This window comes from Centropristis striata, chromosome 18 (assembly GCF_030273125.1).
Source record: "Centropristis striata isolate RG_2023a ecotype Rhode Island chromosome 18, C.striata_1.0, whole genome shotgun sequence".
NCBI lineage: Eukaryota > Metazoa > Chordata > Actinopteri > Perciformes > Serranidae > Centropristis > Centropristis striata.
In genome coordinates, this window is record NC_081534.1 from 26,367,495 (window position 1) to 26,391,136 (window position 23,642).

At 36.1% G+C, this 23,642-nt stretch overlaps 1 protein-coding gene across 4 annotated transcripts in view; it reads left to right on the top strand.

The window, feature by feature from the left end:
* The window catches only part of LOC131991363 (DNA (cytosine-5)-methyltransferase 3A-like), a 68,974-nt gene that overhangs the window by 21,814 nt on the left and 23,518 nt on the right, over nt 1–23,642 (top strand). For 3 of the 4 annotated variants that reach the window (XM_059356750.1, XM_059356751.1, XM_059356752.1), the window contains exons 4-6: nt 3,805–3,928; nt 4,264–4,301; nt 4,447–4,563. The exons of the other annotated variant lie outside the window; for it this stretch is intronic. In XM_059356750.1, coding sequence (XP_059212733.1) covers nt 3,805–3,928; nt 4,264–4,301; nt 4,447–4,563 — 279 coding nt within the window. The remainder of the gene's footprint in view (nt 1–3,804; nt 3,929–4,263; nt 4,302–4,446; nt 4,564–23,642) is intronic. 4 annotated transcript variants of the gene reach the window in all.

Consider the following 23,642-nt stretch of genomic DNA (forward strand, 5'->3'; position numbering starts at 1 on the left):
AAATAATTACTTCTACTTATGACTGTTTCTCGTAATAACAACCCAGTATCGCAAATTAATTTCTTTCAAAATATAATGACTTATTACCCTAAAATAATTGAAATAACGACTTAGTACCTCAATATAATAACTTAGTTTTGCAAAAATGATGAGCAATTTCCCCAAAATAATGACCTAGTATCTAGAGTCGGGTTGATTTAACTTGATACCTTCTGGCAAAAATAAAAAATGGCCGACATCAGCAACCTGTGCCAAAACTTATACTTCATTAATTCCCACGTATACAGTAGAACTGTACTTGGACGGGCCACATTGGTATATTAGCAGCTTCCAAAGTATATCTGGCAACAATTTACAATTTATTCTTTCTTTCTTTTTTATCCGTCCATGAGTACAACAGCATCCATGATTGATAAACTATGTTCCCTCACTTTATCACACATGCTCTGCAGAGAAATGGAAAGAGAGAGGGAGAGAGACGTTCTCTGGTATTATGTCAGAAGATGTAGGCACAGTGCAATATGATTAACAAATTGTATTTAAAAACAGACTAACGGAGCCACTAGTCAATTTAGGAGATCAAAAGGAGATCAGAACTGAGTAGAGGTGGGACAGGGGACGATATGCACAAAATACGTTGTGTTTGTTTACTAGAAAGCTAGCAGTTTTTAAGGAGACAAGACGTGGCAGAGTTAGTCTCAAAGAAAACCAAAACTGAATCAGTATGATTCTAAGAAGATTTTGGATTTGAAGGCGACAAAATAGGTGAGCAACACGCTATGCTTCTTCTTCTTTTGTTTATTGGCTGTTGGCAAACTTTGCTTAGAGGTGCAATACTGAGTCGCTAACTGATTCATCGGCTCTCTCAGTCTCATTATGTTCCACTCGAGAGCGGCAGAGTCAAGGGCCTACAGGTGAATTACAGTATACAGGTGTCGAACTGGTCTTTGGCTTAATATTGAACTGGTTTGAACTTTACTCTGTCTCAACCCCATTAGTATCATAAAATAGTGAAAAATATTATGTATGTAATGAATTAGTATCACAAAATAATGAGTTTGTATCTTCAGAGAAAGTTTCTCATTACTTTCTGATACTTAGTCATAAGTTTATTTTTATTCTCAGATACAAACTCATTATTTCTTAAAAAGTATCTTATTATAATGACTTACAGGGTCTGCTTTCTTCATCACAAGGCTAAGTTTCCATCTTTTTATTTCCTTGTATTGGCTAAAATGGGCTTCTGTAGTCTTGTGCACACAGCTCAGTTTAGAGTCAGTGAAGTCAGGTACTTTCCACGCTGTCTGTCAGTCAAGATCAAGGCTAAGATTCTGAGAGAAAAAGGAAGTGCAAGAGTTGTGTGAAAAAGGTGAAAGACAACATAAACCAGCAGTGTACATGCAGGAGGTTTCTGTCTGTTTGTGTGTGAATTGTGACTGCTGTCAAATTTGCTGTGTCTTTATCTTTGAATTCTCTCAATACATCTTTGAAGCTGCATTAAGCAATGTCTCTTATAGTCACACTGACTCAAATGACTCTCTTCTCTTATGAATCAGCACTGTAGTGCCATAGTTTTGGTTCACCGGCCGTAATGAAACCCAATAAACACACCTGCTCTCACAAAAGGAAGTGTACACCCGGCTCACAAAAGCCGGCTGTACACTTCCTGTTGGCGCAAAATGGCGGAGAGGCGAAGTGGCTGAAGAACGTCGAACATATAGCAATCCAAAGACATCCAGATATTTTTCTCAGGAGCTGAATTGAATTTACATTCGACATCCAAAAAGATGACTGCAAGTCCAGATTCCTCTGTTTCTGCTGAATGTGTAAGTAGTCAGTTGTTTGCTTAAAAAGTTGGCTGTAGGAGCTGAAGTAGTATCAGAGTTTCCTACTGTAAATGATAAAACATTGCTTAATGCAGCTTTAATGACATTCTCGGGTTAAAACGTTAATTGTTAAGGCCATGTGTTCACATCGAGGGCATGTGGTGGTACTGCATGTGCACCATATAGACACTGGTACCGGTGCACCCTTTTTTAATTTAATGTTAAAGAAACTTCACTGTGGCTAATTCATACCATTATTTTGATTATTTTGTGAGTTCATGTCAGCTAATTTACTGCAGTAAGTGTCCGCAATTAATGTTTTTCAAAGCTGCTGGTTGATTTTTACATAGCAAGTTGATGAATTAAGTTGATTTAATTAGTTTGAATGTGTTGTGAATTTTATGTTTTCCTGCAATGTATTAAGACATATAGGTGAAATGCTATGAACAGAAAATATTATATCTTTCCTGTCAAGTCAACATGTCGCTCTTCACACATTCAACTGTTAATTTGAACATTTATACTTTTTTTTTTTTTACATACTTTTAATCAGAGTTGATCGAGAAATAGTAATCTTGCTTTTATGTAAGGCACCGTTGGATTATCAAAGAGATAAAAGATTAAAGGGGGAAAATCACCACTTTCTATGTGGCTCTCCAATCAGTTTTGAAGGAAGCATAAGCCCATTGACATAATAAAGTGTGTACTTTACTGACAAAGAACGTTAATTTCTCCTTACCATAGAGCTGTGCCTACATGTACCAAGATGCATTAGGTGTAAGCAGCAACTTGGCTAACACTCTTAACTTTTTTTAGTCTAATAAAATTTACAAAAAAGCCTAGAAAATGTCAAGGAAGGAAATATCTTTACACTTAAACAGAAAAATACAATTAATTTTCAAACTGGGTTGATGCAGAGGCCTAAGAAATGCTATTTGCTAATATTTAGCAGAAGGGCATTCAAACATTAAAGCAAAATTTACATTTTTGTCTGAAGGTGGGATGTTTAGACACTTAAAAAATCCACCTATGTATCAAAAACTTCCTGTTTAGGTAGCCGGTGTTAAAAGTGTGTGCTGGTGTAGTTAAGTTTGTCCCAAGGCCCTTTTAGTCACCTTTTGTGTTCTCTGTCTTTTTACGGGCCTTCTCACCTGCTCATTACAGCCTTTGTGGGCTTGTTAGCGCTAGCTAGCGTTAGCGCAGCCTTTGAGCTTGACATTCACCCCCGCGCTCCACTTTCTAACTACCCATCTATAAAATCCGTTGGCCTGTCAGCGACACACACACATAAAAACCCTGCTGGCCTTTCAGAGCAGACACACGATCAGAGTTTAGCATCATTAACGCTGGTGAGCTAATGGATAAACCATTGAATTAGAGATAGGAGTATACACAGGAGATTGCTGGAGTGCATAATTAAACAAACCGCATACTGTCATCTAGATATTCGGCAGTATAATTGCAAAACTTCTGTGTGAAAGTTATGAAGCTTTAAAGCCATACGAGCCTATTTGATTTGCCGAGGGTTTTTTTTCTCTATTATTTTACATTAAATGTTAATAATTTAGCCCAAAGAATTCCTCCCACATGTGCTCATTAATCATTAGCACTGTTAACGACATCAATAGCACTCCCCATCTCATCCCATGAGTGTGTGCGTGTGTTTGTGTGTGTGTTAATGGGCGCTGCGGGTGTTTATTATACTGATCCAGTGCAGACTCACTCTGCTGGGTGTACCTGCTCTGCATTGTACTAACAAGGGCAGACTAATAGGTATGTGCTTATATTGCAGTAGCTCTTTGATTGTGTGTGTATGCATGAGTTTTATGTGTGTGTGTGTGTGTGTGTGTGTGTGTGTGTGTATAAGGGCTGTACATGTCTACGTATGGTTATTATGTCTGCGGAGCCCTTTGATGAGTCCAGACGAGGGCCAGCAGCAGTTTTCTCAGACCTAGACTGTGCTCCGTCTGTTTCCCAGGAGATGGCGACCTCTGACCCCTGTGCAAACGCACCCCCAACCCCGCCCGAGGAGCCGGAGCCCTCCCCTTCCCCTCGCAAGAAGCGCGGGCGTCGGAAACTAGAGCAAACCGAGAAGAATAAGGGTATAGATTTAATACAAAGTCATATAATTCTTAATATAATATGACTTTGCTCATCATTAAAATGTCTAAAAAAACAGCTAAGTCACTGACATTTTAGATGCTTTCAGGATGTGAAAAGTTACAGTCATGTTGTGTCTAATTTATAAAAGATAATGTCTTCAAGAGGACTTTTTTTAATAGTCAAATAACTTCCAGATTGCACTGTTTGAGGGCATTTCGACTTTAAATATGGATGCCGGGGCAAAGTGATTGAAACCATGACTTTACTTCCCCATTAAACCTCTTGTTAAATCTGTACAAATGGGCCATTTCCTGTAACTTTTCTTCTCCTGCAGACGAGCCAGACGACAGAAACTGCGACTCCCCCAGAGAGGTGAGAAAACCAGTTACCAGCCTACTTCTAATCTTTTTTTCTTTTTTTTACATGCAAAAATGAAGAGCTACCCTCTCATAGTACATGCAGATTTGAGAGAAAGCATATAACAAGCTCTTTTTTCTGTGTGTTTTTGTGTGTGCAGGGTGAGACTGGCAGGCTGCGGAGGAGGCCAGTCCCCAGAGTGACTTTCCAGGCTGGAGATCCGTACTACATCAGCAGGAGACAGAGAGAAGAATGGCTCAGCCGCTGGAAGATGGAGGTGGGAGAGAAACAGGTCTCTGTCTGTGTGAATTTTATAACACAGAGGCTTTTATTTTCTTTGGAGCCCTATCAGAATAAATCGTCTCAAGGCAACACCTCAATCAGAATGAAATGCGAAGATTTTCCACATAAACACATTTTATTTTGGAATAACTATTTCTGCATATATAGCTAATGAATATGATCTGTAGATGGGGGCTTTGTGTTGTAAAGCAACCAAAATACAGTAGAAGTGTTTTTTTTTGCTCTGTGTAGTAATGAGAAATCGACCTTTACAACAGTGCATATATAAGTGCATTGTGCTTAGTGTTATATCGATATTGCTTAAAAATGTTAGGATCAGCAGTTAAATTTCATGTATTAGGGCGCTCCATATATGCTGTTTTTTTTTTTTGTTGAATGTTAATTTTACTCAAATAAAAAGTAAGAGAGCAGTCATAAAGATTAACTACTGAAGATTATTTCTACTATTTAAAAAACTAGTGCAGTGCTCATTCAAAACATGCCATGCCTATTGAAGCTTGCAGCTTTGTCTAGAACCACTTTTCCAAACTACTTTAGACTCAATAGTGCACTTCTATCCTGAGCGATACAACTGCTGTGACATAGTTGCACCACACACCTATGTTGCAGCAATCACAGTCAAAAACACAGGTGAAAAACATCAGGGAAAGACTTCACCATTATGGAAGGAAGACATCTGCCTCAGGCACCAAACACCTATAGATTTATTGTAGTGTTTAGATGTGAAAAATATAGAATTATTTCACTATTCTAACCCCAAATACTTAAATATATGCAGCTCATCTATCTACTTATACTGTGTACTTCTACTTCAGAGGAAAACATTGTAGTACTACATCTACCTGACAGAGAAAATGTTTTTGTATTACAGATACAGACTAAACTAAGTTTGAAGGTATATGAAACACTGTCAGGATATCTGCAGGTCTTAATATGTCTTAGTTTGTTCAAAAATGGTTTTAAAAGTATTAAAAAGTCTAACATTTAATTGACAAAAGTCTTTAATAGTTTCTCTTATGTACCCATAAACTAAAAGTGGGATTTTTTTTCAACTCACTGTCTCATTAGACACTTAAGTGTCAATTTTAGCAGAAACTTAACTTAAATACATTATGTTTTAATTGGTGAATCCATCCATCAATTTCATACTGATCATCAGGATCCATTTCAGGTCAATTTAATCAGTTATATTATTAAGAATAATTGTGATTAACTGCTGGGAAGTACTGGAGAACATCTATAATGCTTGTTCATACATGAAATAAGTTGCATTCTTTATACTATCAAAGAAGTCTTAAGCTTGCAGAAACTCTTTACGGGAAATAAAAAGCTTACATAACATGTAACTGAAGATCTGACATGACACTAGAGTACTTTATTGTTCTTGAAAGACTAATTAGGAGTTTATTCTGGTTCATTTAGCCGTTGCAGTTGCATATTTATTTGTTTAAAGCCTCTTCAGCGTATATGATAAATTAAGTTTGCCATGCTTTGCCAAAAAAACAAGCTGCTCCTGACAGACGATATTTATATATTTTTCAGTCTTCATCAAACTCTTTTGTTTTTCAGACTTCCTTTCTGTAGAGTTTGTTTGTTTGTTCACACTTAGAGGGACTTCCCCTTCAAAGCAGACACAATTAGAGACAGTTGGCTGGTAAAAGACGAGTGTGTGTTCTTTTAATCTCATTGACTTTTGCTCGACACTCAACACAGTGAAGTGACATTGGACAGGAAAGTGGTGCTTTTCCCTGTCAGGAACCATTTGTCTTTTTAAAACAATTCAACTTTGATTGATTTTGACATCCATTGCCCTTCAGTTCACCAGTGGTGCATTTCAGCACTTTGACATATGAAATATAAAACAGTGCTTTCCAACCTTGCTGTCAGTAGGCTGTAATGACCATTGAGGCCATTGTGATCCTGTCTACTGTAATATTTCTGATATTTTATAAGGACTCTGATTAAACTAATGGCTGTGGTTGAATAGTCCTTTTTTTGCTTAGGAAGGTTCCTTACTGAGTGAAAAGACCAAGAAATATCTAAGTGATAAGAGCTGGTAGAAATCAATAAAAGGAAATTGGATTCAGTGTTCCCTATCTTATTTTATTTAGCATAGGACACAGTGGACAATCCTACTAGAAAAGAAAAGAGATAATGCCGTCCCTCAATTCCTTGAGGCGCACAACTCTGCCATTTATAATCAGCATATAAACAGTATTATAGAAGTCTGCATTTAGCAGCTTAAGAGACAAATATTTCCTTTAGGTTGGTGGGGACCAAAACGGAGCTAAAAGGAGAGTGAATATTGAGTTTAAATTCATCAGGTGGCTAGGGCTGATAGATACGTATAATAATAATGGGGTTACGATTCAATATATTGCAATATAAAACTGTAGACGAAGCAATTTATTTTTTAGCTGTATAAAGTGCATATATGTATATATACCATATGCATAAAATCTGAATAAAAAGTTCACTTTTTATGCAAGCAAAACAGTGGAAAATGCATTTTAATTTTTTTCAGTCCCTGTAAAATTCAACATCATGACACCTTTTTTGTGCAATCTGTCTACTTAAACACTTGCATATAAACTATTGATTAAAAATCAATACACTATCATAAAACTTAATATTGTGCTACTTAAGTGTATTGTTATTTTCTTTCATCCCTACAGTTGTCCATAAACAGCACTTCCATGTACATTAGCATTACACCTTGAATAGTGAAAATATCAGTGTTGTTACAGTTTTTTAATGCAAATTAATAGTTACATAATTCTATGATCATTAGAAAAAAACCTTATCACTTGCATGCATGTATAAAATATAGATATAGTTAACTTCCATGTCTATAGTGTAAAGTATATAGAGAACAACACACTTGAGAAAATACTGTGCAGCTGTGTTGTAACCCAGAGAGCGAGTGTGTGTGTGAGTACATGTCTGTAGATGCATGAATGTGTGTGTGTGTGTGTGTGTGTGTGTGTGTGCGTGTGTGTGTGTGTGTGTGTGTGTGTGTGTGTGTGTGTGTGTGTGCGTGTGCGTGTGTGAGGAAAATGTAAAAAATGAAAGACAGACTGACAGAGAGAGACAGGATGTGTGTTTGCGGTCATGAGAGAACCAGAGAGAAAGTCATTCAGGTTGATTGACAGACGTTGCTGGCTGAGACACACAGGGATGTAGGAGTGTGTGAAGTAAAGCATGAGTGTGTGTGAGAAAGAGATGCTGAAAGACCAGATGAGCACGTGTGGCTGCAGTTTCCTCTTGTTTGAACTTGTTCTGCTGCAGTCTGTGTTTGATGGACAAAAACCAGAGCAGTTTTGTTTTGTTATAGTCAGAGCGTGAGGATTTACATACCCATCAGCTCTGAGACTCGGATGAGTAATGAAGATGATTTAAAAAAATATAAATCTTTCATGACAGAGAACATTTTACTAATACTTTAGGGACATTTTTACTGATAATACTTACATACTTTATCTTAAGTAAGGTTTTGAATGAAGGACTTTAAGTGGAGATTGATTGTCACAGTTTTACACATATTTTTACACATCTTACAAAAGACATTCCTGCATTAGAGTAAAGCTTAGGGTCTTGGGTTGGATTGGTTATTATATCCCTTTCATTCTTAGAACTGATTTTGACAGAAAGTTATTAACTATGAAAGACACTCTGACAAGTTGTCCTGTGTTAGTGAGGTTTCAATAAGGAAAAAAAACATGATTTTAATAAACATTTGTTACCTTTTTGGGGGATTTTTCAGCGCAAAAAATTCACTGACTAAGTTTTAAAATGACAGAACCACTGTCTCTATAAAACTCACACCCTTGAATGCATTTAAACCATGATTATTTATTTGAATTATCCTGTCATAAAAGTAAAATTAAGGAATTTACAGTGAAGAAAGAAATCTAGCTCATAACCATTGACAACCTATGTTCTTCTTCTCCCTTCTTATGGAATATTTACTTGTATATACTGCTCTTTTTTGTTTTGTTGTTGCTGCTAAGCGTGTTTAAAGTTGTAGAAAAGCGCTATATATTGAATGTATTATTATTATTAGTGCTATTATAAGCTTTTATCAAAGTTAAAGCAAATTTTTGGATGTGAAAACCAATGATCCACACATGAACTCTTGACAAAGGTTAGATTCTATCTAGGCCATGTCTTTAGTTAGAAACCGAAAAGTAGGCACAAAATTAAAGCCGCTACCTTCCTCTTTTAGATAAGAGTTTGGTTTCAAAATGAACGATGGCCAACAAACTTTCATTACAAAAATAACACACGAAAAAAGATGGAAAAAATACTCAGATCCTCAACACTCAACTCTCAAACCCTCAACTCAATATTTTTCCACAAAATGGCAAGATATAAAAGCCAAATGTTTGATATCAACTTGATGAAACAGCGCCCTCTAGTTTGGCTGTAATAAACACTGTTTCTTATTATCTTCACAGTGAGCAATTGGTACTTGCACTTTTATAAAGGATCTGAATACTTCTTCTTCCACTGTGCATGATTGAAACGTATGTAAACACACCCAAATTGTAGTTGGCAAACTGATACCAGCTTGTGTTTAGACTGTTGCATGTGGCAGATGGAGCAAGGGAGAGAAAGAGAGAGAGAGAGAGAGAGAGAGAGAGAGAGAGAGAGAGAGAGAGAGAGAGGTGGAGAATGTGTGACTTCCTGTCAACACTATCTTCTCACATACTGACTCATCACCTGCTCTCAAGCATAAGTGACACTGTTGTAGCTGGTTGAAGTGGAGCTTAGTGCTTTATTATACAGTTATATTTCAGTCCTGTGGTCTACAGCAGGAGGTTCGAACCCCCTCAAAGGGTCACAAGATAAATCAGAGAGGTCATGAGATCATTAACAGGGTAAAGAAGAAGGAAAAGCTTCACAAACTTGCATTTATTTTTTGCTCTTTCCTCTTTCCCCGTCTCTTGGTTTCAAAAAGTAGTTTAAATTAAAGCATCTCAGAAGTTTAGAGAGGCTCTAACTTGACACTTTTTGTAAGAATAAAGAAAGGTTACCACTGGTTTAATCTTTAACAGTGCATTATATTTTATGTGTGTGATCACTGACTCATTTAAGTATTTAACTGAGAAAGTTAAACAAAGGAAGACTAATGAATTGAGAATGACTGAATGAGGATAAAAAAGCAGAAATGCTTCAGAAGAGGAAAGAGAAAGAAAGAATGTAAGAATTTGAGATAAAAAGTCAAGGATAGGAGAATGTAGAGAGAGAAAATAAAGGTAGAGAAGAGAAAAATGATGCTAAGAGAGTTAACTGAGATGCCAGGAAAGAGACAGATATTGACAAAGTGAGAGAGTGAAAGAAGAGAAAGAAAAACTGAGAAGTGTGTGAACGTGTGTGTGTGTGTGTGTGTGTGTGTGTGTGTGTGTGTGTGTGTGTGTGTGTTAGACAAAAAGAGCGAGTGATGGAGACAGAGGTTAACCAGTTCCAGGTTTCTGCCTCTGTGTGTGTGTGTGTGTGTGTGTGTGTGTCAGTTGAATTGCAGCCAGCTGTTAACACTCCCATCAACATCCCATCTCGCTGCTGTCTGAAGGAAACCTGGTAAACTCTCCAAAGTCTTTTCCAATTTTGGGATGAAAAAAAAAATCTGGCATCTTCTCACTTCATCGTCTAAAGTTACAGCCAAGAAAATAAATACTGAGCACTGAGGGTATGGTGTGCTGTATATATTAGAGGCTGTATTTTTTCTGAACCTCATTTTGTGGTGATTTAATTTAGCGAGTCACACGCCGTGCACACACTCAGCTGCAACCTTGTTTTCACCTCTAACCACTCGGGTGGATGTGCAGCGCCGCAGTGTAAGTCAGACTCATAATCTCTGAAACGTTCTGTAACATCTGATTGGTGATGAACGAAGGAATGACAAACAAAAGGCACCCTTACTTTATAACAAAAACAGTTTCAGTTTCCAACCAGAATGCATCCTTGTTTCCATCAGATAACAGTTTCTTTTCTTTTCTTTCTTTTCTTTTTCCTTTTCTTCTTTTCCACCTTATGGATGCAACCAACATTTGTTGTCATTATTGATCAATTTGTTAATGGTTTGATTGTTTTTAATGACAGAAAAACAATTTTTTTAAAAGTCAATGCAGCATGCTGGGTCTGAAATGTGAAGCAAGTGCCTTAAACCGGCATTCTTTCTAATGGCCAGCAGGGGGCGACTCCACTGGTTGCAAGTAGAACCCTAATTGTATATGAGAAATTGCTCTACTTCTCCCTTGATTTATTACCAGTAAATATTTTCCTAATGAGTTTGTGGTCTCAATCAGTAGGGTCAAGCCTTTTTCAATACAGCATGATGTTCATTTTTTTAAATAAGTGTTGCATTTGGAGTAAAATAGACAATACAGCAAGGTGGGAAAGCTGTCATTTAAATAGTTTTGACCTTGTTTTTCATTGAATGAAGCTACTTTTGTTGGCAGCGACTTCACACTTGCATTGTGTCCTTAGATTTTCAGTTAGATCCACTCTCTTCCAAATATGGTCACTTCTGGGTCCAAAAACCAAGATGGTGACAGCCAAAATACCAGACTGAAGGCTTCGAAAGTCTACAAACTAAAGTGTGACAGCACGTGGGCTAATCCTATATCTTTTATACAGCATAAAACACTTTTATGATTATTTCCCAGAGCTTAGATGACACATTTAGGTTTCTGTTTTTGTTGTTGTTTAGTCCAAAACCCCCCAAAAATATTTCCTAAACTGTTGCATACCACAAAGAAAAACCGCAGCAAATTCTCATATTTCAGAGTCTGTGCAGAAATGTGTTTGACACTTTTGCTTGAAAAGTGCTTGAATCAAATATTAAAATAGTTGCAAAATAATTTTCTTTCAATTGACTGACAACAGGCTTTGTAATTAATAAACAGACAAGACTAAAACTATCTCCTGAAGAAAGTTGAATCAGTTGTCAGTTTTTTTGAGAGTTGGTTAATTCCAAAACAAAGCATAACTATTCAACATACGTCCTTCAGATGGACCATTTAGTGATCATGAAATAGAATAAAGAGTTTTTGTTTGTTTGTCAACTTAGTTTTTTTAGTTTTTCTGCCCTCTAGTGGCCAGAAATGCAAATTAGTGCAGCTTTAAATTATTTTTATGAGAATTTTAAGTCAAAAGAGTTCATGTTCCTCTTTATTTTAACACATTCGGCATTCAGACATTCAGCCAGCTCCACTCTATTTTCCTTTCCGTAACTCTAAACTGTCTCATGTGACATGCTGTGTAACTGCATTTCACAGTAATGTGTACTTTTCTTGTGTGTGCACGCCTGTGTGCATGTGAGGTCCTGACCCTAACACATCCTATTGCCTTGTCAACTCTGAGGCTTACCTAACCTTTGACCTCGGTGCACGTACACACCCCGTATCCACACACATGTAAACACTCGCCTGGATTTGTATGTGTGTGTTTTTGTCGTCATCACCCTTAAACCCCCGGGGCTACCAGACATAACTCTACACCACCGCTCACTGTGCATGTGTGTGTGTGTTGTTGGAGTTCACCTAAACATCTGTTACGTGGAGGAGCCAGTAAATCACACACTTCACTGCTGTGGCCAATCAGCAGAGAGGCAGAGGGTGAAGAAGGCTTGGGGGCGAGTGAGACACACAGAGAGGAAGACGAGGAGGTGATAGAGAGGGAGGGAGAGACAGACGAAGAAAATGACAGAGAGAAAGAGAGCCAGGGAGGAAGGGCTGCAGTTGCAGAGCTGCCATGTCCGGCCTGTGAGTGATTTTCTTTTCTTTCCCATGTGTGCACGTGTTGCAGAGAATGCAAGTGTGTGAGGAAATGTATGCTTTGTTGCAAAGCTGCATCTGTCACCAGGAAGTTATGTTATGGCGCATTGTTTTTGTTGGCTGATGTCAAATGGACTTAAATTCAGGATTTTTTAAATGCTTTCTGGTGGCTTTATGCCAAGTGCTTGAACACATGTGAGATTTCACTACTGAAGCATCTGAAAGAGGGTTTGCTTATAACGAAAAAAGGTGACTTTGCTTACTTTTTGTTTAGTTGTTTGTTTGTATGGGGTGATAGATATTTCTACTAGCTGCAAAGACGTGCAATCTGTGCACATATTGTATAGTTTGCAAGTGCAAGGAAATGTATGCGTTGTTACAAACTTTTCCTGTCATCAAGAAGTTATTTTTATCTTGGCAAGTCAAATGAAGTTAAATTCAGAGTTTGTTTAATGTTCTCTGGTGGCTTGGACACATGGGAGGTCTCAGTAGTTAAACATCTGGAAGAGAATTTGATTATAACGACAACGGCCATTTTTGTTTAATTCCTGTTTAGTTGTTTGTTTGTTTCTTTCTTTCTTTCTTTCTTTTATGGGCAGTTAAAGTATTTCCCACTTTTCTACTAGCAGCAAAGATGTGCAGATGTGTGCACATGTTGCAGAGTTTGCAAGTGTGTGAGGAAATGTATGCATGGTTACAAACTGTTTCTGTCACCAAGAGGTTATGTTTTATGTTAGCAAATGGAGTTAAATTCAGGCTTTTTAAATCCACTCTGGATGCTTGAACACATGGAGATCCCAGCAGTGAAACATTTGAAGAGAGTTTGATTATAATGAAAAGGGTAATTTTTGTTTGTTGTTTGTTTGTATAGAGAGATTTAAAAAAAAACATTTCCCCCTTTTTATGAGAATCAGAATCCAAATCATTTTTATTACCAACTAGGTTTTCACATACAAGGAATTGTGGTGTACTGGTGCAAAATTACCAAATACAAATATATATTAAGGAAACAAGTACTTTCTGTCCAAAAACAGCAGCATAAATAGAAAATAGGAAGGATAGAAAAAGTCAATATACAAATAATATTTTAAAAATATATTTAAAAAAATATAAACAGTAGAAACAATGTGTATAAATATGGATTTAGCTGCAAATGTGTGCAGGTGTTGCTTGTTGTGCAAGTCTGTGAGGAAATGTATGTTGTTTTTTCACCAGGAAGTTATTTTTATGTTAACAAGTCAAATGGAGTCAAATTCAGGGTTTTTTCTAATGGACTCTGGTGGCTTTGTGCCAAGTGCTTGCACACATGCGAGATATCATCAGTCAAACATCTCGATTAGACTGAACAGAGGTCATATTTGTTTACTTTCTGTTTGTTTGTTTGCGGGGGAGATGGGAGCTCAGATAATAAAATGTTTCCCACTTTTCCACTGGCAGCAGAGTCATGCAAATGAACCGTTATTATGCAAATCTCCTCACACCTGCACTACCTCTTTCGGGTTCCTCTGAGAGAGTAACATGCCCAAATATAACTAATAACTCTGGATCTATGAGGGCCGAATTCTTGGTTGTTTCATGGGAATTGTCTCTTTTCTGGATGTAGGAGCATCAACTGTAGTTGCATCCAATGTAGTATAAAGAGCTTTGACTATAAAGCCCCTTATACTATATCTATAACAGTATGTGCATCCTCACTGATGGATTCAGGAAGATAACATACACTTTTATTTCAAATATTAAGTGCATTTAACGTTTATTGCTGTCCAAAAGTGAACAGTGACTTTAAATTTATTTCATGTCAAGATGCCCTTTTTGTCTGTTTACTTATTTGATCATGACAGAGAGGCTTTGGAGCAACATTGATAAGCGTTTTCCACTCTTCTACTCACCAAAAAAGCACTCAAAAACAGTGTTAATCACCAAGCCACCAACTTATTATGCTGCATGTTTACAGTAAGAGGTTTTTTTTGTTTGGGGCTTTTGTTCTGTTTATTTGTTTTAGGGTAAGAGTGAGATTTTAAAAGCCTTGCAAATGGTTTCTAAATATGTTAGTAAATAGAAAACAAAACCAAATCACCAAGCTATTATGCTGCAGTGTTGACATGAGGCTTGATTTTGTCCTGAAAACAGCCATCAGACAGTTGTTGTTTAGTCTATTTTACTACAAGAGGACATTTTGGGTGATTTTGTTTTTGGGGTAAGGGTAAATGTTTCTCTGTAAAAGCCGTGCAGATGATTTCTAAATATGTTTATAACTGGAAAACATCACCAAATCACTTGACTTTGTCCTGAAAACAGCCATCAGCCACACCCTTTTCAATCAATTTTATTACAAAATGGGTTTTTTCCAGTTAGTTTTGGTTGAATAACCTTTTTAAAATGTCTGGAAAAGCACTTGTCTTTTCTAATATGTTAATAATCACAAAATATCACAAAGAAAGGCAAATCATTACGCTTATATCAGGTCAAACATGTTGTAGTTGTACTTAAACATTCATCACACAGATGCTGTTTGGTCAATTTTACTACAAGAGGGCATTTTTTGTGTTTTTTTTTTTTTTTGTGGGGTCACGGTAAAAGTTCAAATCCTTTCTCTGTAAAATCTCTGCAAATGATTTCTAAACATGTTAATAACTGGAAAACATCACCAAATCGCTTGAGTTTGTCCTGAAAATTAGCCATCAGCACCCTTTTTAATCAATTTTATTACAAAATGGCATTTTTTCTGTTCATTTTGGTTGAATAACCTTTTTAATATGTCTGGAAAAGCACTTCAGTGTCTTCGTAATATGTTAATAATCACAAAATATCACCAAGCCAACGAATCATTACGCTTAAATCAGGTCAAACATGTTGTAGTTGTCCTTAAACATTCATCACACAGATGGTGTTTGGTCCATTTCATTGTAAGAGACCCCCGGAGAGCATCATAGATTGCTTTCCTTTAACATGTCCCACGGTGGCGATCGATGCTAATGAAAGAGCCGTCACTTGGTGCCTATTGACGATGTGAGAGAGGGTCTTAACTGTGCTCTTAATTGCACTGTTTGTGTGTGTTTGTGTGTGTCTGTTTGTGTGTTGAGCAATGTCGGGTTCATCTCGAGGTCAGGGTCAGTCACGCTCATAAAGGGGGGCGTGGTTTTAAGAAATGGCTCATTGGCGAGGTCGTGGGGTGAGGGGTCGGAGGTCAAGGGGGCGGTGCTAAGAGTGAAAACACTGACCAGGCCACGGGGTTCGTCAGAGTTCAAAGTCGTAACTCACAACGTTACAGCCTCTCTGTGTCTCTCTGCCCCCTCCTGCCTTTATCTGTCCCTGTTTCCTTCTGCATGCTTTCACTTTCTGCAGTTTCATATGGTTCACTTACATTTTAATGCCTTTTTATTATCTATTTCAACCATGAAAATCTCAAATATACCTCTCCATGTTTCGTATAATGTGAGGCATTGTATGCATGTCATCTGCATTTTTGTGCTGAAGTTGTACAAATTGGCACGATTGATCAAATCAACTGATTTCAGCTGCTCCCTGACATATCTGTTTTTGTGCATACTTGGCCAAAAATAATGATATTGTACTAAAGAAATCCAAAATATATAATATGTTTGAGGGAGTTTAGCAAACATTGTTGGCGTTGCAGTTTTTCCATGAGAGAGAAGTATATTTTAGAATATGTCTTTGTCACAATACTTCAATAATTATAAGGTGGTAATGTCCAATATATTAACAAAAAAGTAATAATCAATTTAAAAGATTCCTATTTTTTTGTCCATTAAAAACAAAAAATAAATGATAGAAATTAAATAAATTATCTTTTTTCCAGTGAAAAAAACCCCCAAAATAAAATAAAATAATCAAATCAAAACAATTATTTTCTTTTATCCAATTAAAAACAAAATGATAATAATAATAATAATAATAACATTTGAACAATTCTTATTTTTCCAAAGAAAAAAAATCCCTAAATTAAATAAAAATAATACAATTTTAAAGAAATCCTTAAGTTCAAACAATAGACTGTATTATTCTGTACTATTAACTCTTTTTTTTTCCTGTTATCATTTATAGAATTGTCTTACAATGGAATATATTGTTTGTATAATGTATAACAATGTTAAATATTATTTAATAAAGTTTTATGTTTGAGAAAGTATCTCTCTGGGTACATGGTGCACAATCCACATAAAAAAGGTCTATTTTCATTCCGGCTCAAAAATTACTACATCGGCCACCATATCGGTCATCGACAAATCTTCTCCTCTAAAATGAGTATGGGCATCGGTCTCAAAAATCCCCTATCAGTCGGGCTTCACTTTTGTACAGTGGGAGGAATTGGGGGCGTGTTGTACATTCTTTATACAGTCTATTGTTTGAACGGTTCAGCTTCCTATACTTCTGGCTCTATGTCCATTCTATTTTGCACCAGTTTATCAGACAGACTTGATTAAAGGTGGCAGTCAGTCTTTATGGATGCTCGTACTTTGACTTTGTGTGTTACAGCGTCTTCAATATGCCTGACTTTTGCACTGTGTGCACTTCAGAAGCTTTTGTTTTGTTTATAACAAGTAGTTTTTATTGTATTCTCAGTCGCCAAACAGGCAAATATAACATCTAAAAACGTCCTGATAGTGTGTTGAAGTTTAGCGGCAGACATAATGTTCAACCCAGAAAACGTTCAGCACCGTAGCACATAAATTGAAGCTTTGAATGAGGCGCTGCGGAGCGGAAATGCTGTCATCTGACCTAATTACTGCACTTTTTATAGGTTAGTAGGTAATTTGAAATCTTACTTGCTCTCAGCTCAGAGTACAGAATATTCAGCGGAACAGACTCTGTATTTTACAGGATGCAAAGTCTTAATATATGCATTTAAAAATGGGTTATTCACACTGAAAAATAATACTTTTATCGCAGTATAAATATAATCTGACAGAAGCAATAGGAGCAGCTTGCTGTTGTTTTTTGGAGGACAGCTCTGAAGCTGACCCTTCAGTTTTTTTCAGACCAGAAACTCGAGCGGATGAATACAGATTCGTCTGTCATCAGTGAGTCATCCTGATAGCAGCGAAGCTTCCTGATGGAGTGTTTCAATCAGCTGATGTTGCCAGGCAACAAACACAGTTTCATCCAGTGGGCAGGTTTTTTTTTTTTGGCCGATATCACGTAGCAACACGAGTCAGGTCCAAGTCTTGTAATGAGATGATCCGGTCCAGATGCTGACAGAAATTATCAAGTTTCCCTCGTAGCAGCAACAGCAACGAGCGAGTGTGGGTGAGATGAGGTGAAACCCAGAGATGCTGCAGGAAAAATTGGTCTTCGAGAAGCAAGAAGGAATAATTTACTAAAGCTACAATATATCAACATGAGTTTAATTCAGTTACATGTAATACAACTTCATTTATCCCTGCAAAGGCATTATATGCAGCAACTTTCCACTGAGGTCAACAAAAACATCAACACACAGCCAACGCAACATGTTTACAATCCAAATGTGATAAAAATTATGATAAACACATTAATTAATATATAAATATCGAAGGAATGCTGTGCAATGAAGCAAAAAGATTTAAAGTGGTTAATATGGATGAAAGAAACATGCAGATTAAAATAATGATATATTTTAAAAATAAAGATGACAGCAGCGATGATGTCATTAGTTGTCAGCCACTGCTTGTCCGTCAGGCTGACAGAGTGGGCATTGAGCCCACACCATCTCTAACTGCTCTCCCTGAAGTATTGTAGTCTCTCTTGGTAAAAAAAAAAAAAAAAAAAATTCAGGGAGTAGCAAACAGAAGGGTCTAATATGTGTTTGAAGGATATATCCAGTGTGTCAAACTGACTCAACAGCAAAAAAAAGGATTTAAAAGATAAAGATAGAGGCTAAAAGTGAACCACAGCAACATCAAGCAATCGAGACAGAAGACAATGAAGAAGAACTATAGTATTTTTAAATCTGGGCTTTATGTTTGCATAATGATGAATAGGTATAAAACAAATTTGGTATTGATCCAGTAGATCGCCTCAGTCGTTAGCAGCAGAATGGGGAGCAATGTAGGCAAAGGTTTATTTGCGGCAACTTTGATCGCTAAACTATGTCCTCAGATTGTTATTATATGACAACATTAGGTAAAGGATCACTGCAGAGATGGACTGTTTTGTTAAAGAATAAAATCCTTTTTCTTTTGTTTGAAACAGCGACTATATCGCGCTCACCAAAACACCAGACTCCATTGACAAAAACAGTAATTTTACTGTGTTATAAAACATACTTCATTCAGAGTTTGTCAACTTTGAATGAAGTATGTTTTATAAAAAAATAAAACTCATAAAGCCAACTTGGTTAGCAGTGGTAGAATGTAACTAAAGTACATTTACTCAAATACTGTACTAAAGTACAACTTTGAGGTACATGTACTTGACTTGAGTATTTCCATTTTATTTACCTTTATACTTCTACTCCACTACATTTTGAGGCAAATATTGTACTTTTTACTCCACTACATTAAGCTGACAGCTTTAGTTACTTTTCAGGTCAAGATTTACCATAAAAACCATGATAAATTTAAATTTAAAAAACAGTATATTAAGTAGTTAAAAATGAGCCCTATCTTAAGGAAATTAAAATGCTGCTTACATAAATGCATCAATAATAAAAATCCAATAATATATTCGGAATATATAAAAAATCTGAGTGGGACCATTCTGCATAACGAGTACTTTCTTTTTTGATACTTTAAGTTCATTTTGATGATGATCCTTTTGCAGTTTTACTTCAGTGCGTTTGAATGCAGGCCTTTTACTTGTAGTGGAGTAATTTCACAGTGTGATGTTAGTACTTTTACTGAAAGAGATCTGAATACCTTTTCCACCACTTTTGGTTAGTCTTTCTACCATTCCAACAATCACTAACTAACTAAAAATATGCAAAATATACACATACAAAACATTTTTCAGTGTGTATCTATCAGTACTCTACTATACGGTGTAATATTTACTATGCATGCTATCTAGTTTTTTGTTTTTTAGTCAGTTTTTTAACACACAACATGCTTCAAACCTGCTCACAGTTTGTCTGAAGTATTGATTGACTGTGATTTATCAAGACTTCTCGCTCAGGCATCCCAGATGTTTTAGAAACTAGTGACGGCATGTGGACTTTCCTTTACAGTGCACGTGTGTGTGTGTATGTGTGTGTGTGCGCGTGTTAGTCAGTGTGTGTTGGTGTGTGTGGTCTGTCTGTGATCCGTGTAACAGGCTGATTAGGATTTTATGAGGTGAGAGGTCAACAGGAGCGGAGGAAGAGTGAACTTGCGACCTCTGGGTCAAACAGAGGAGAGAACAGTCACAACCTCAAACACTCTCACTTTTACTGTCTCACTTCCACTTGAATTTATGTCGTCATCCCTCCTCCCCTTCCTCTCATGTTTATTTCTTCTTTTCTGGAGGAATTGTTTCACACGTTCATTACTTTACTTGGTGGTTTTTAGCCTCAGCTCGAGCCGAGACCAAATTGTTCTCTCCAGTATTAAAGAAACAAAGAAGAAGAATGTTTTTAGGTCATGGAAATGCTCTGAAAGAGCCGTGGGATTCTACATCTGGGCCACAGTGAGACTCTTTCAGTGTAGTAACCACTGAGGTCATGATTATTTTTAAATTTGTCTTTTTTTAAAGTCAAGCTGTCACCACTGCTCGGTTTGTACACTGGACTTCCCAGACACAGCTTGTCAATCAGGCAAATATCAGCAGACGTTTAGCGCTGATTTTTTTAGTTGCTGTTCTGCCCTTGTTTTCCTTCTTATGTTTTTCAAGTTTGAAGCTGAATAGTAATCACAAAAACTCTGTCAACATGTGCTTTTGTATCCCAACCGGCTTGTCTCATACCAGAAGCTCCTCTTAGCTCTGAAAACATTGGCACACATTTCCCTTCAGCAAGTAAAGGTTAAGCAAAGAATAACATCTATTACTGTTCTGCACTTGTTCATCATTTATAGACACTTGCATGTTATGACACTTCATTGTTTAACTTCACTACATTTCAGAGGGAAATATTGTACTTTTACTCCACTTTAGTTGGAACTAGTTACTGTCAAGTTCAAGATTTTACACACAAAACGCTTGATTAGCTTTTAAAATATGATGCATGATGCAGATTAAACCACTTGAAAGCATATAAACTAGTTAAAAAGAGTTCCATCTCAACATCCTGAAGCATTCAAATGCTATATGTACAGTTATGTATCAGTAAAAATCATCCAGTTATATAAGAAGACACTAACAGCGGCTATTCTGCCTCAAACATCTTCTTATAATTTAATTTTTGGGAAATATTTTGGGAGTCAAGCAATGGTGGACTGTAACTAAGTACATTTACTCAAGTACTGTACTAAAGTACAAATTTTGAGGTGTGTGTGCTTTAATCAAGTATTACCATTTTATGTAACTTTATACTTCTACTCCACTACATTTTGAGGCAAATTATACGTTTTAGTTACAAGATTGAACATAAAAACGTGATCAATTTAAAGTGATAAGACTTTCTTTTATTTAGTTATACCACATAACAGTATATTAAGTAGTTAAACTGAGCCGTACCTTTATAAAATGTAAATGCTGCTTGCATAAATGCATCAATACAACACATCTAGAATACATAAAACAATCTGAGTGGGCTTTTACAAGTACATTTTGATGCTGAAACTTTTACTAAAGTAACTTTTGAATGCAGGACTTTTACTTGTAGTGGAGTAATTTCACAGTGAAACTTTTCTATCCGAATACTTCTTCCACTACTACCCTGATACCAGTCTTTATGCTAAGCTAAGATAACAGCTGCTTATACTATATATATATATATATATATATATATATATATATATAAGTTTAAATCTGCTGTTATATAAATGTATGTCCCAAACCATCCCTCAAGTCCACTTAGTTATTAGCTATTACTTTTGTGCTTCTAGTTAAATTGGATTTATGATGGTGTCTCTTTATTGAGTGATATTACTACTTTGACCTGAGAATAATATGTTAATACTTCTTACCGTGAAAGCTTTAATAAGGCTGATATATTTCAGGTTAAATCAGTATTGTAGTAATGTAATAAAGTAGAAAAACTGACTTTACTTTGCACTGCATCTTCTCTCTGTCTTCCTGCCTTGTTCCACTTTCTCTCTGTGTATTTTATTCCTCAGTTTTTTATGATATAATCCTATTTACCCTCTCTCTGCGTCTCTCTTCGTCTCTCTCTTCATGAACTCATTGAACTGCCTCCTCGCCGCACCCTTTTCTCCCTCGCTCACTTCCTGTTTAGAGGAACAATTAAAGGATTGTTCCTACAGCCCGGGGCACTCAGGCCTTGATCTACAGCAGCCACCACATAAGCTGCAGAGACACACATAAAACATCAATTAAATCCAGGGCCACCTTGAAGGACAGTGTTTGTGCCCTTAGACCAACTGGAGTAAAACACAAAGGTTATGATACAGGAGCGGCTTTTGAGGAAACACAGACATGATCAATGAGGGAATACTGTAGCTGATATCTACAAAATAAGGGTTGAAACTTTGCTTTTAACTCCTTTACACATTCACGTTTGATGATTATATGGTCACTCTCCAATTTTAACTGATTTCCAGCTGTTTAAGCCTCCACCGAGCCAATCAGCAGGTTTAATATGATGACTAACATCTAGCTCAACTCACAAAACTCAGATTAAAATGTGAAACCAGGCAGTGCTGATCAAATATGAATCAATATTATTGTGGGAATCAATTTACATTCATATGAGTATTCGAATGTTAATGTTAATTGAAATACATCAGGGATTTCATTGAATAAATTAATTAAAATTTGTTAAAGTCAGCTAAAATTAATTCCGTGTAATTCAGGTTTATCTTAGAAAGATATTTTGTAAAAAGATGTAATTTTTGTAGGTTTTATTTGAGCAGTAAAGCAGGTTACTGTCACTTTAAGAAAGAAAGCTTTGAAGAGAATTCAGTTAGTACAATTTTGAGGTACTTGTACTTGAGTATTTCCATTTTATGTAACTTTATACTTCTACTTCACCACACTTTGAGGGAAATATTGTACTTCTTACTCCACTATTTAACATAAAAAACATAAATTTAAAGAGGTTACGTTTAATTTAAACCTTAATTTAAACAGTATATTAAGTAGTTAAAATGAGCTCTAACTTAATCTCTATCTTTAAGTACATTTTGATGCTGATACTTTTGTATTTTTACTTAAATACGTTTTTAATGTAGCTTTTACTTGTCGTGGACAAACAAGACATTTTTCAGTGGGTACCATACCCATACTCACTAGAATGGTGAATTCATGTGGTGTAATACTAATTAGTGTAATTACTATGCATGCTGTCTAGTGTCAGTAAATTGGAATAATTAGGGATTTCATTGAATTTGGATTGAAGTTTACTTTAAATTTGTTATAGTCAGCTTAAATTAATTCCATGTAATTCATGTTCATGTAAAACAGATTTTTTGTAAAAAAGATGTCATTTTATAGCTTTTTGAGCAGTAAGACAGGTTACTGTCACTTTAAGAGAGAGAGCTTTGAAGAGAATTTAGTCAGTTGAAGGACGAAGCCACATGGTTTTTAGTTTAGTGATTAGGAGAACTTGATTTTGAACCTTTCTGTAAGAAGATTTAACAAAGCTGTGGATTATAAAGCTTTTTGTTCTATCCTTTTTTTACATTGGAGTCTTTTGGAAGCTTTAGGGCTTCAACCCAATACAATTCTTTTACTGTGTTTCCTTTTTCTCACTTCAGATGTTTTCAGAAACACATTTTAGTGCCTTTTTTCCTGGCCACCATGTTTGTCTTGCTTCAAAACAGACTAACCACCACACATTTTTTAATTATTTTAACACTGTCACTGTCAACATTAACCCTGCATGCTCTACATACAGCATATATACATGTTTACATGCACATAATATACAATGTTTTTTTATTCTCCCTGTGCAATTGTCACAAATTTCAGTTGGTCAATCAGTTTGGCAGTCATTTCACAAATCTCTGCAAAAAGTGCTATACAAATCAAATTTAACTGACTGATTAATTGATTTACAGGAGAAGAAGAAGTTACAGTTGCATTGGTTTTTCTGCAACATCTTTAATTTCGCCCTGCAGTTAATGATTGATTTCACTATTCTATGCTTGTCAAAAATAAAAATAAAATTTATTTTAATTGCATTTTTAACTTAACTAAAAGGTCAAATAATACTGTTTCTAAAAATGTGAAAATGTCAAAG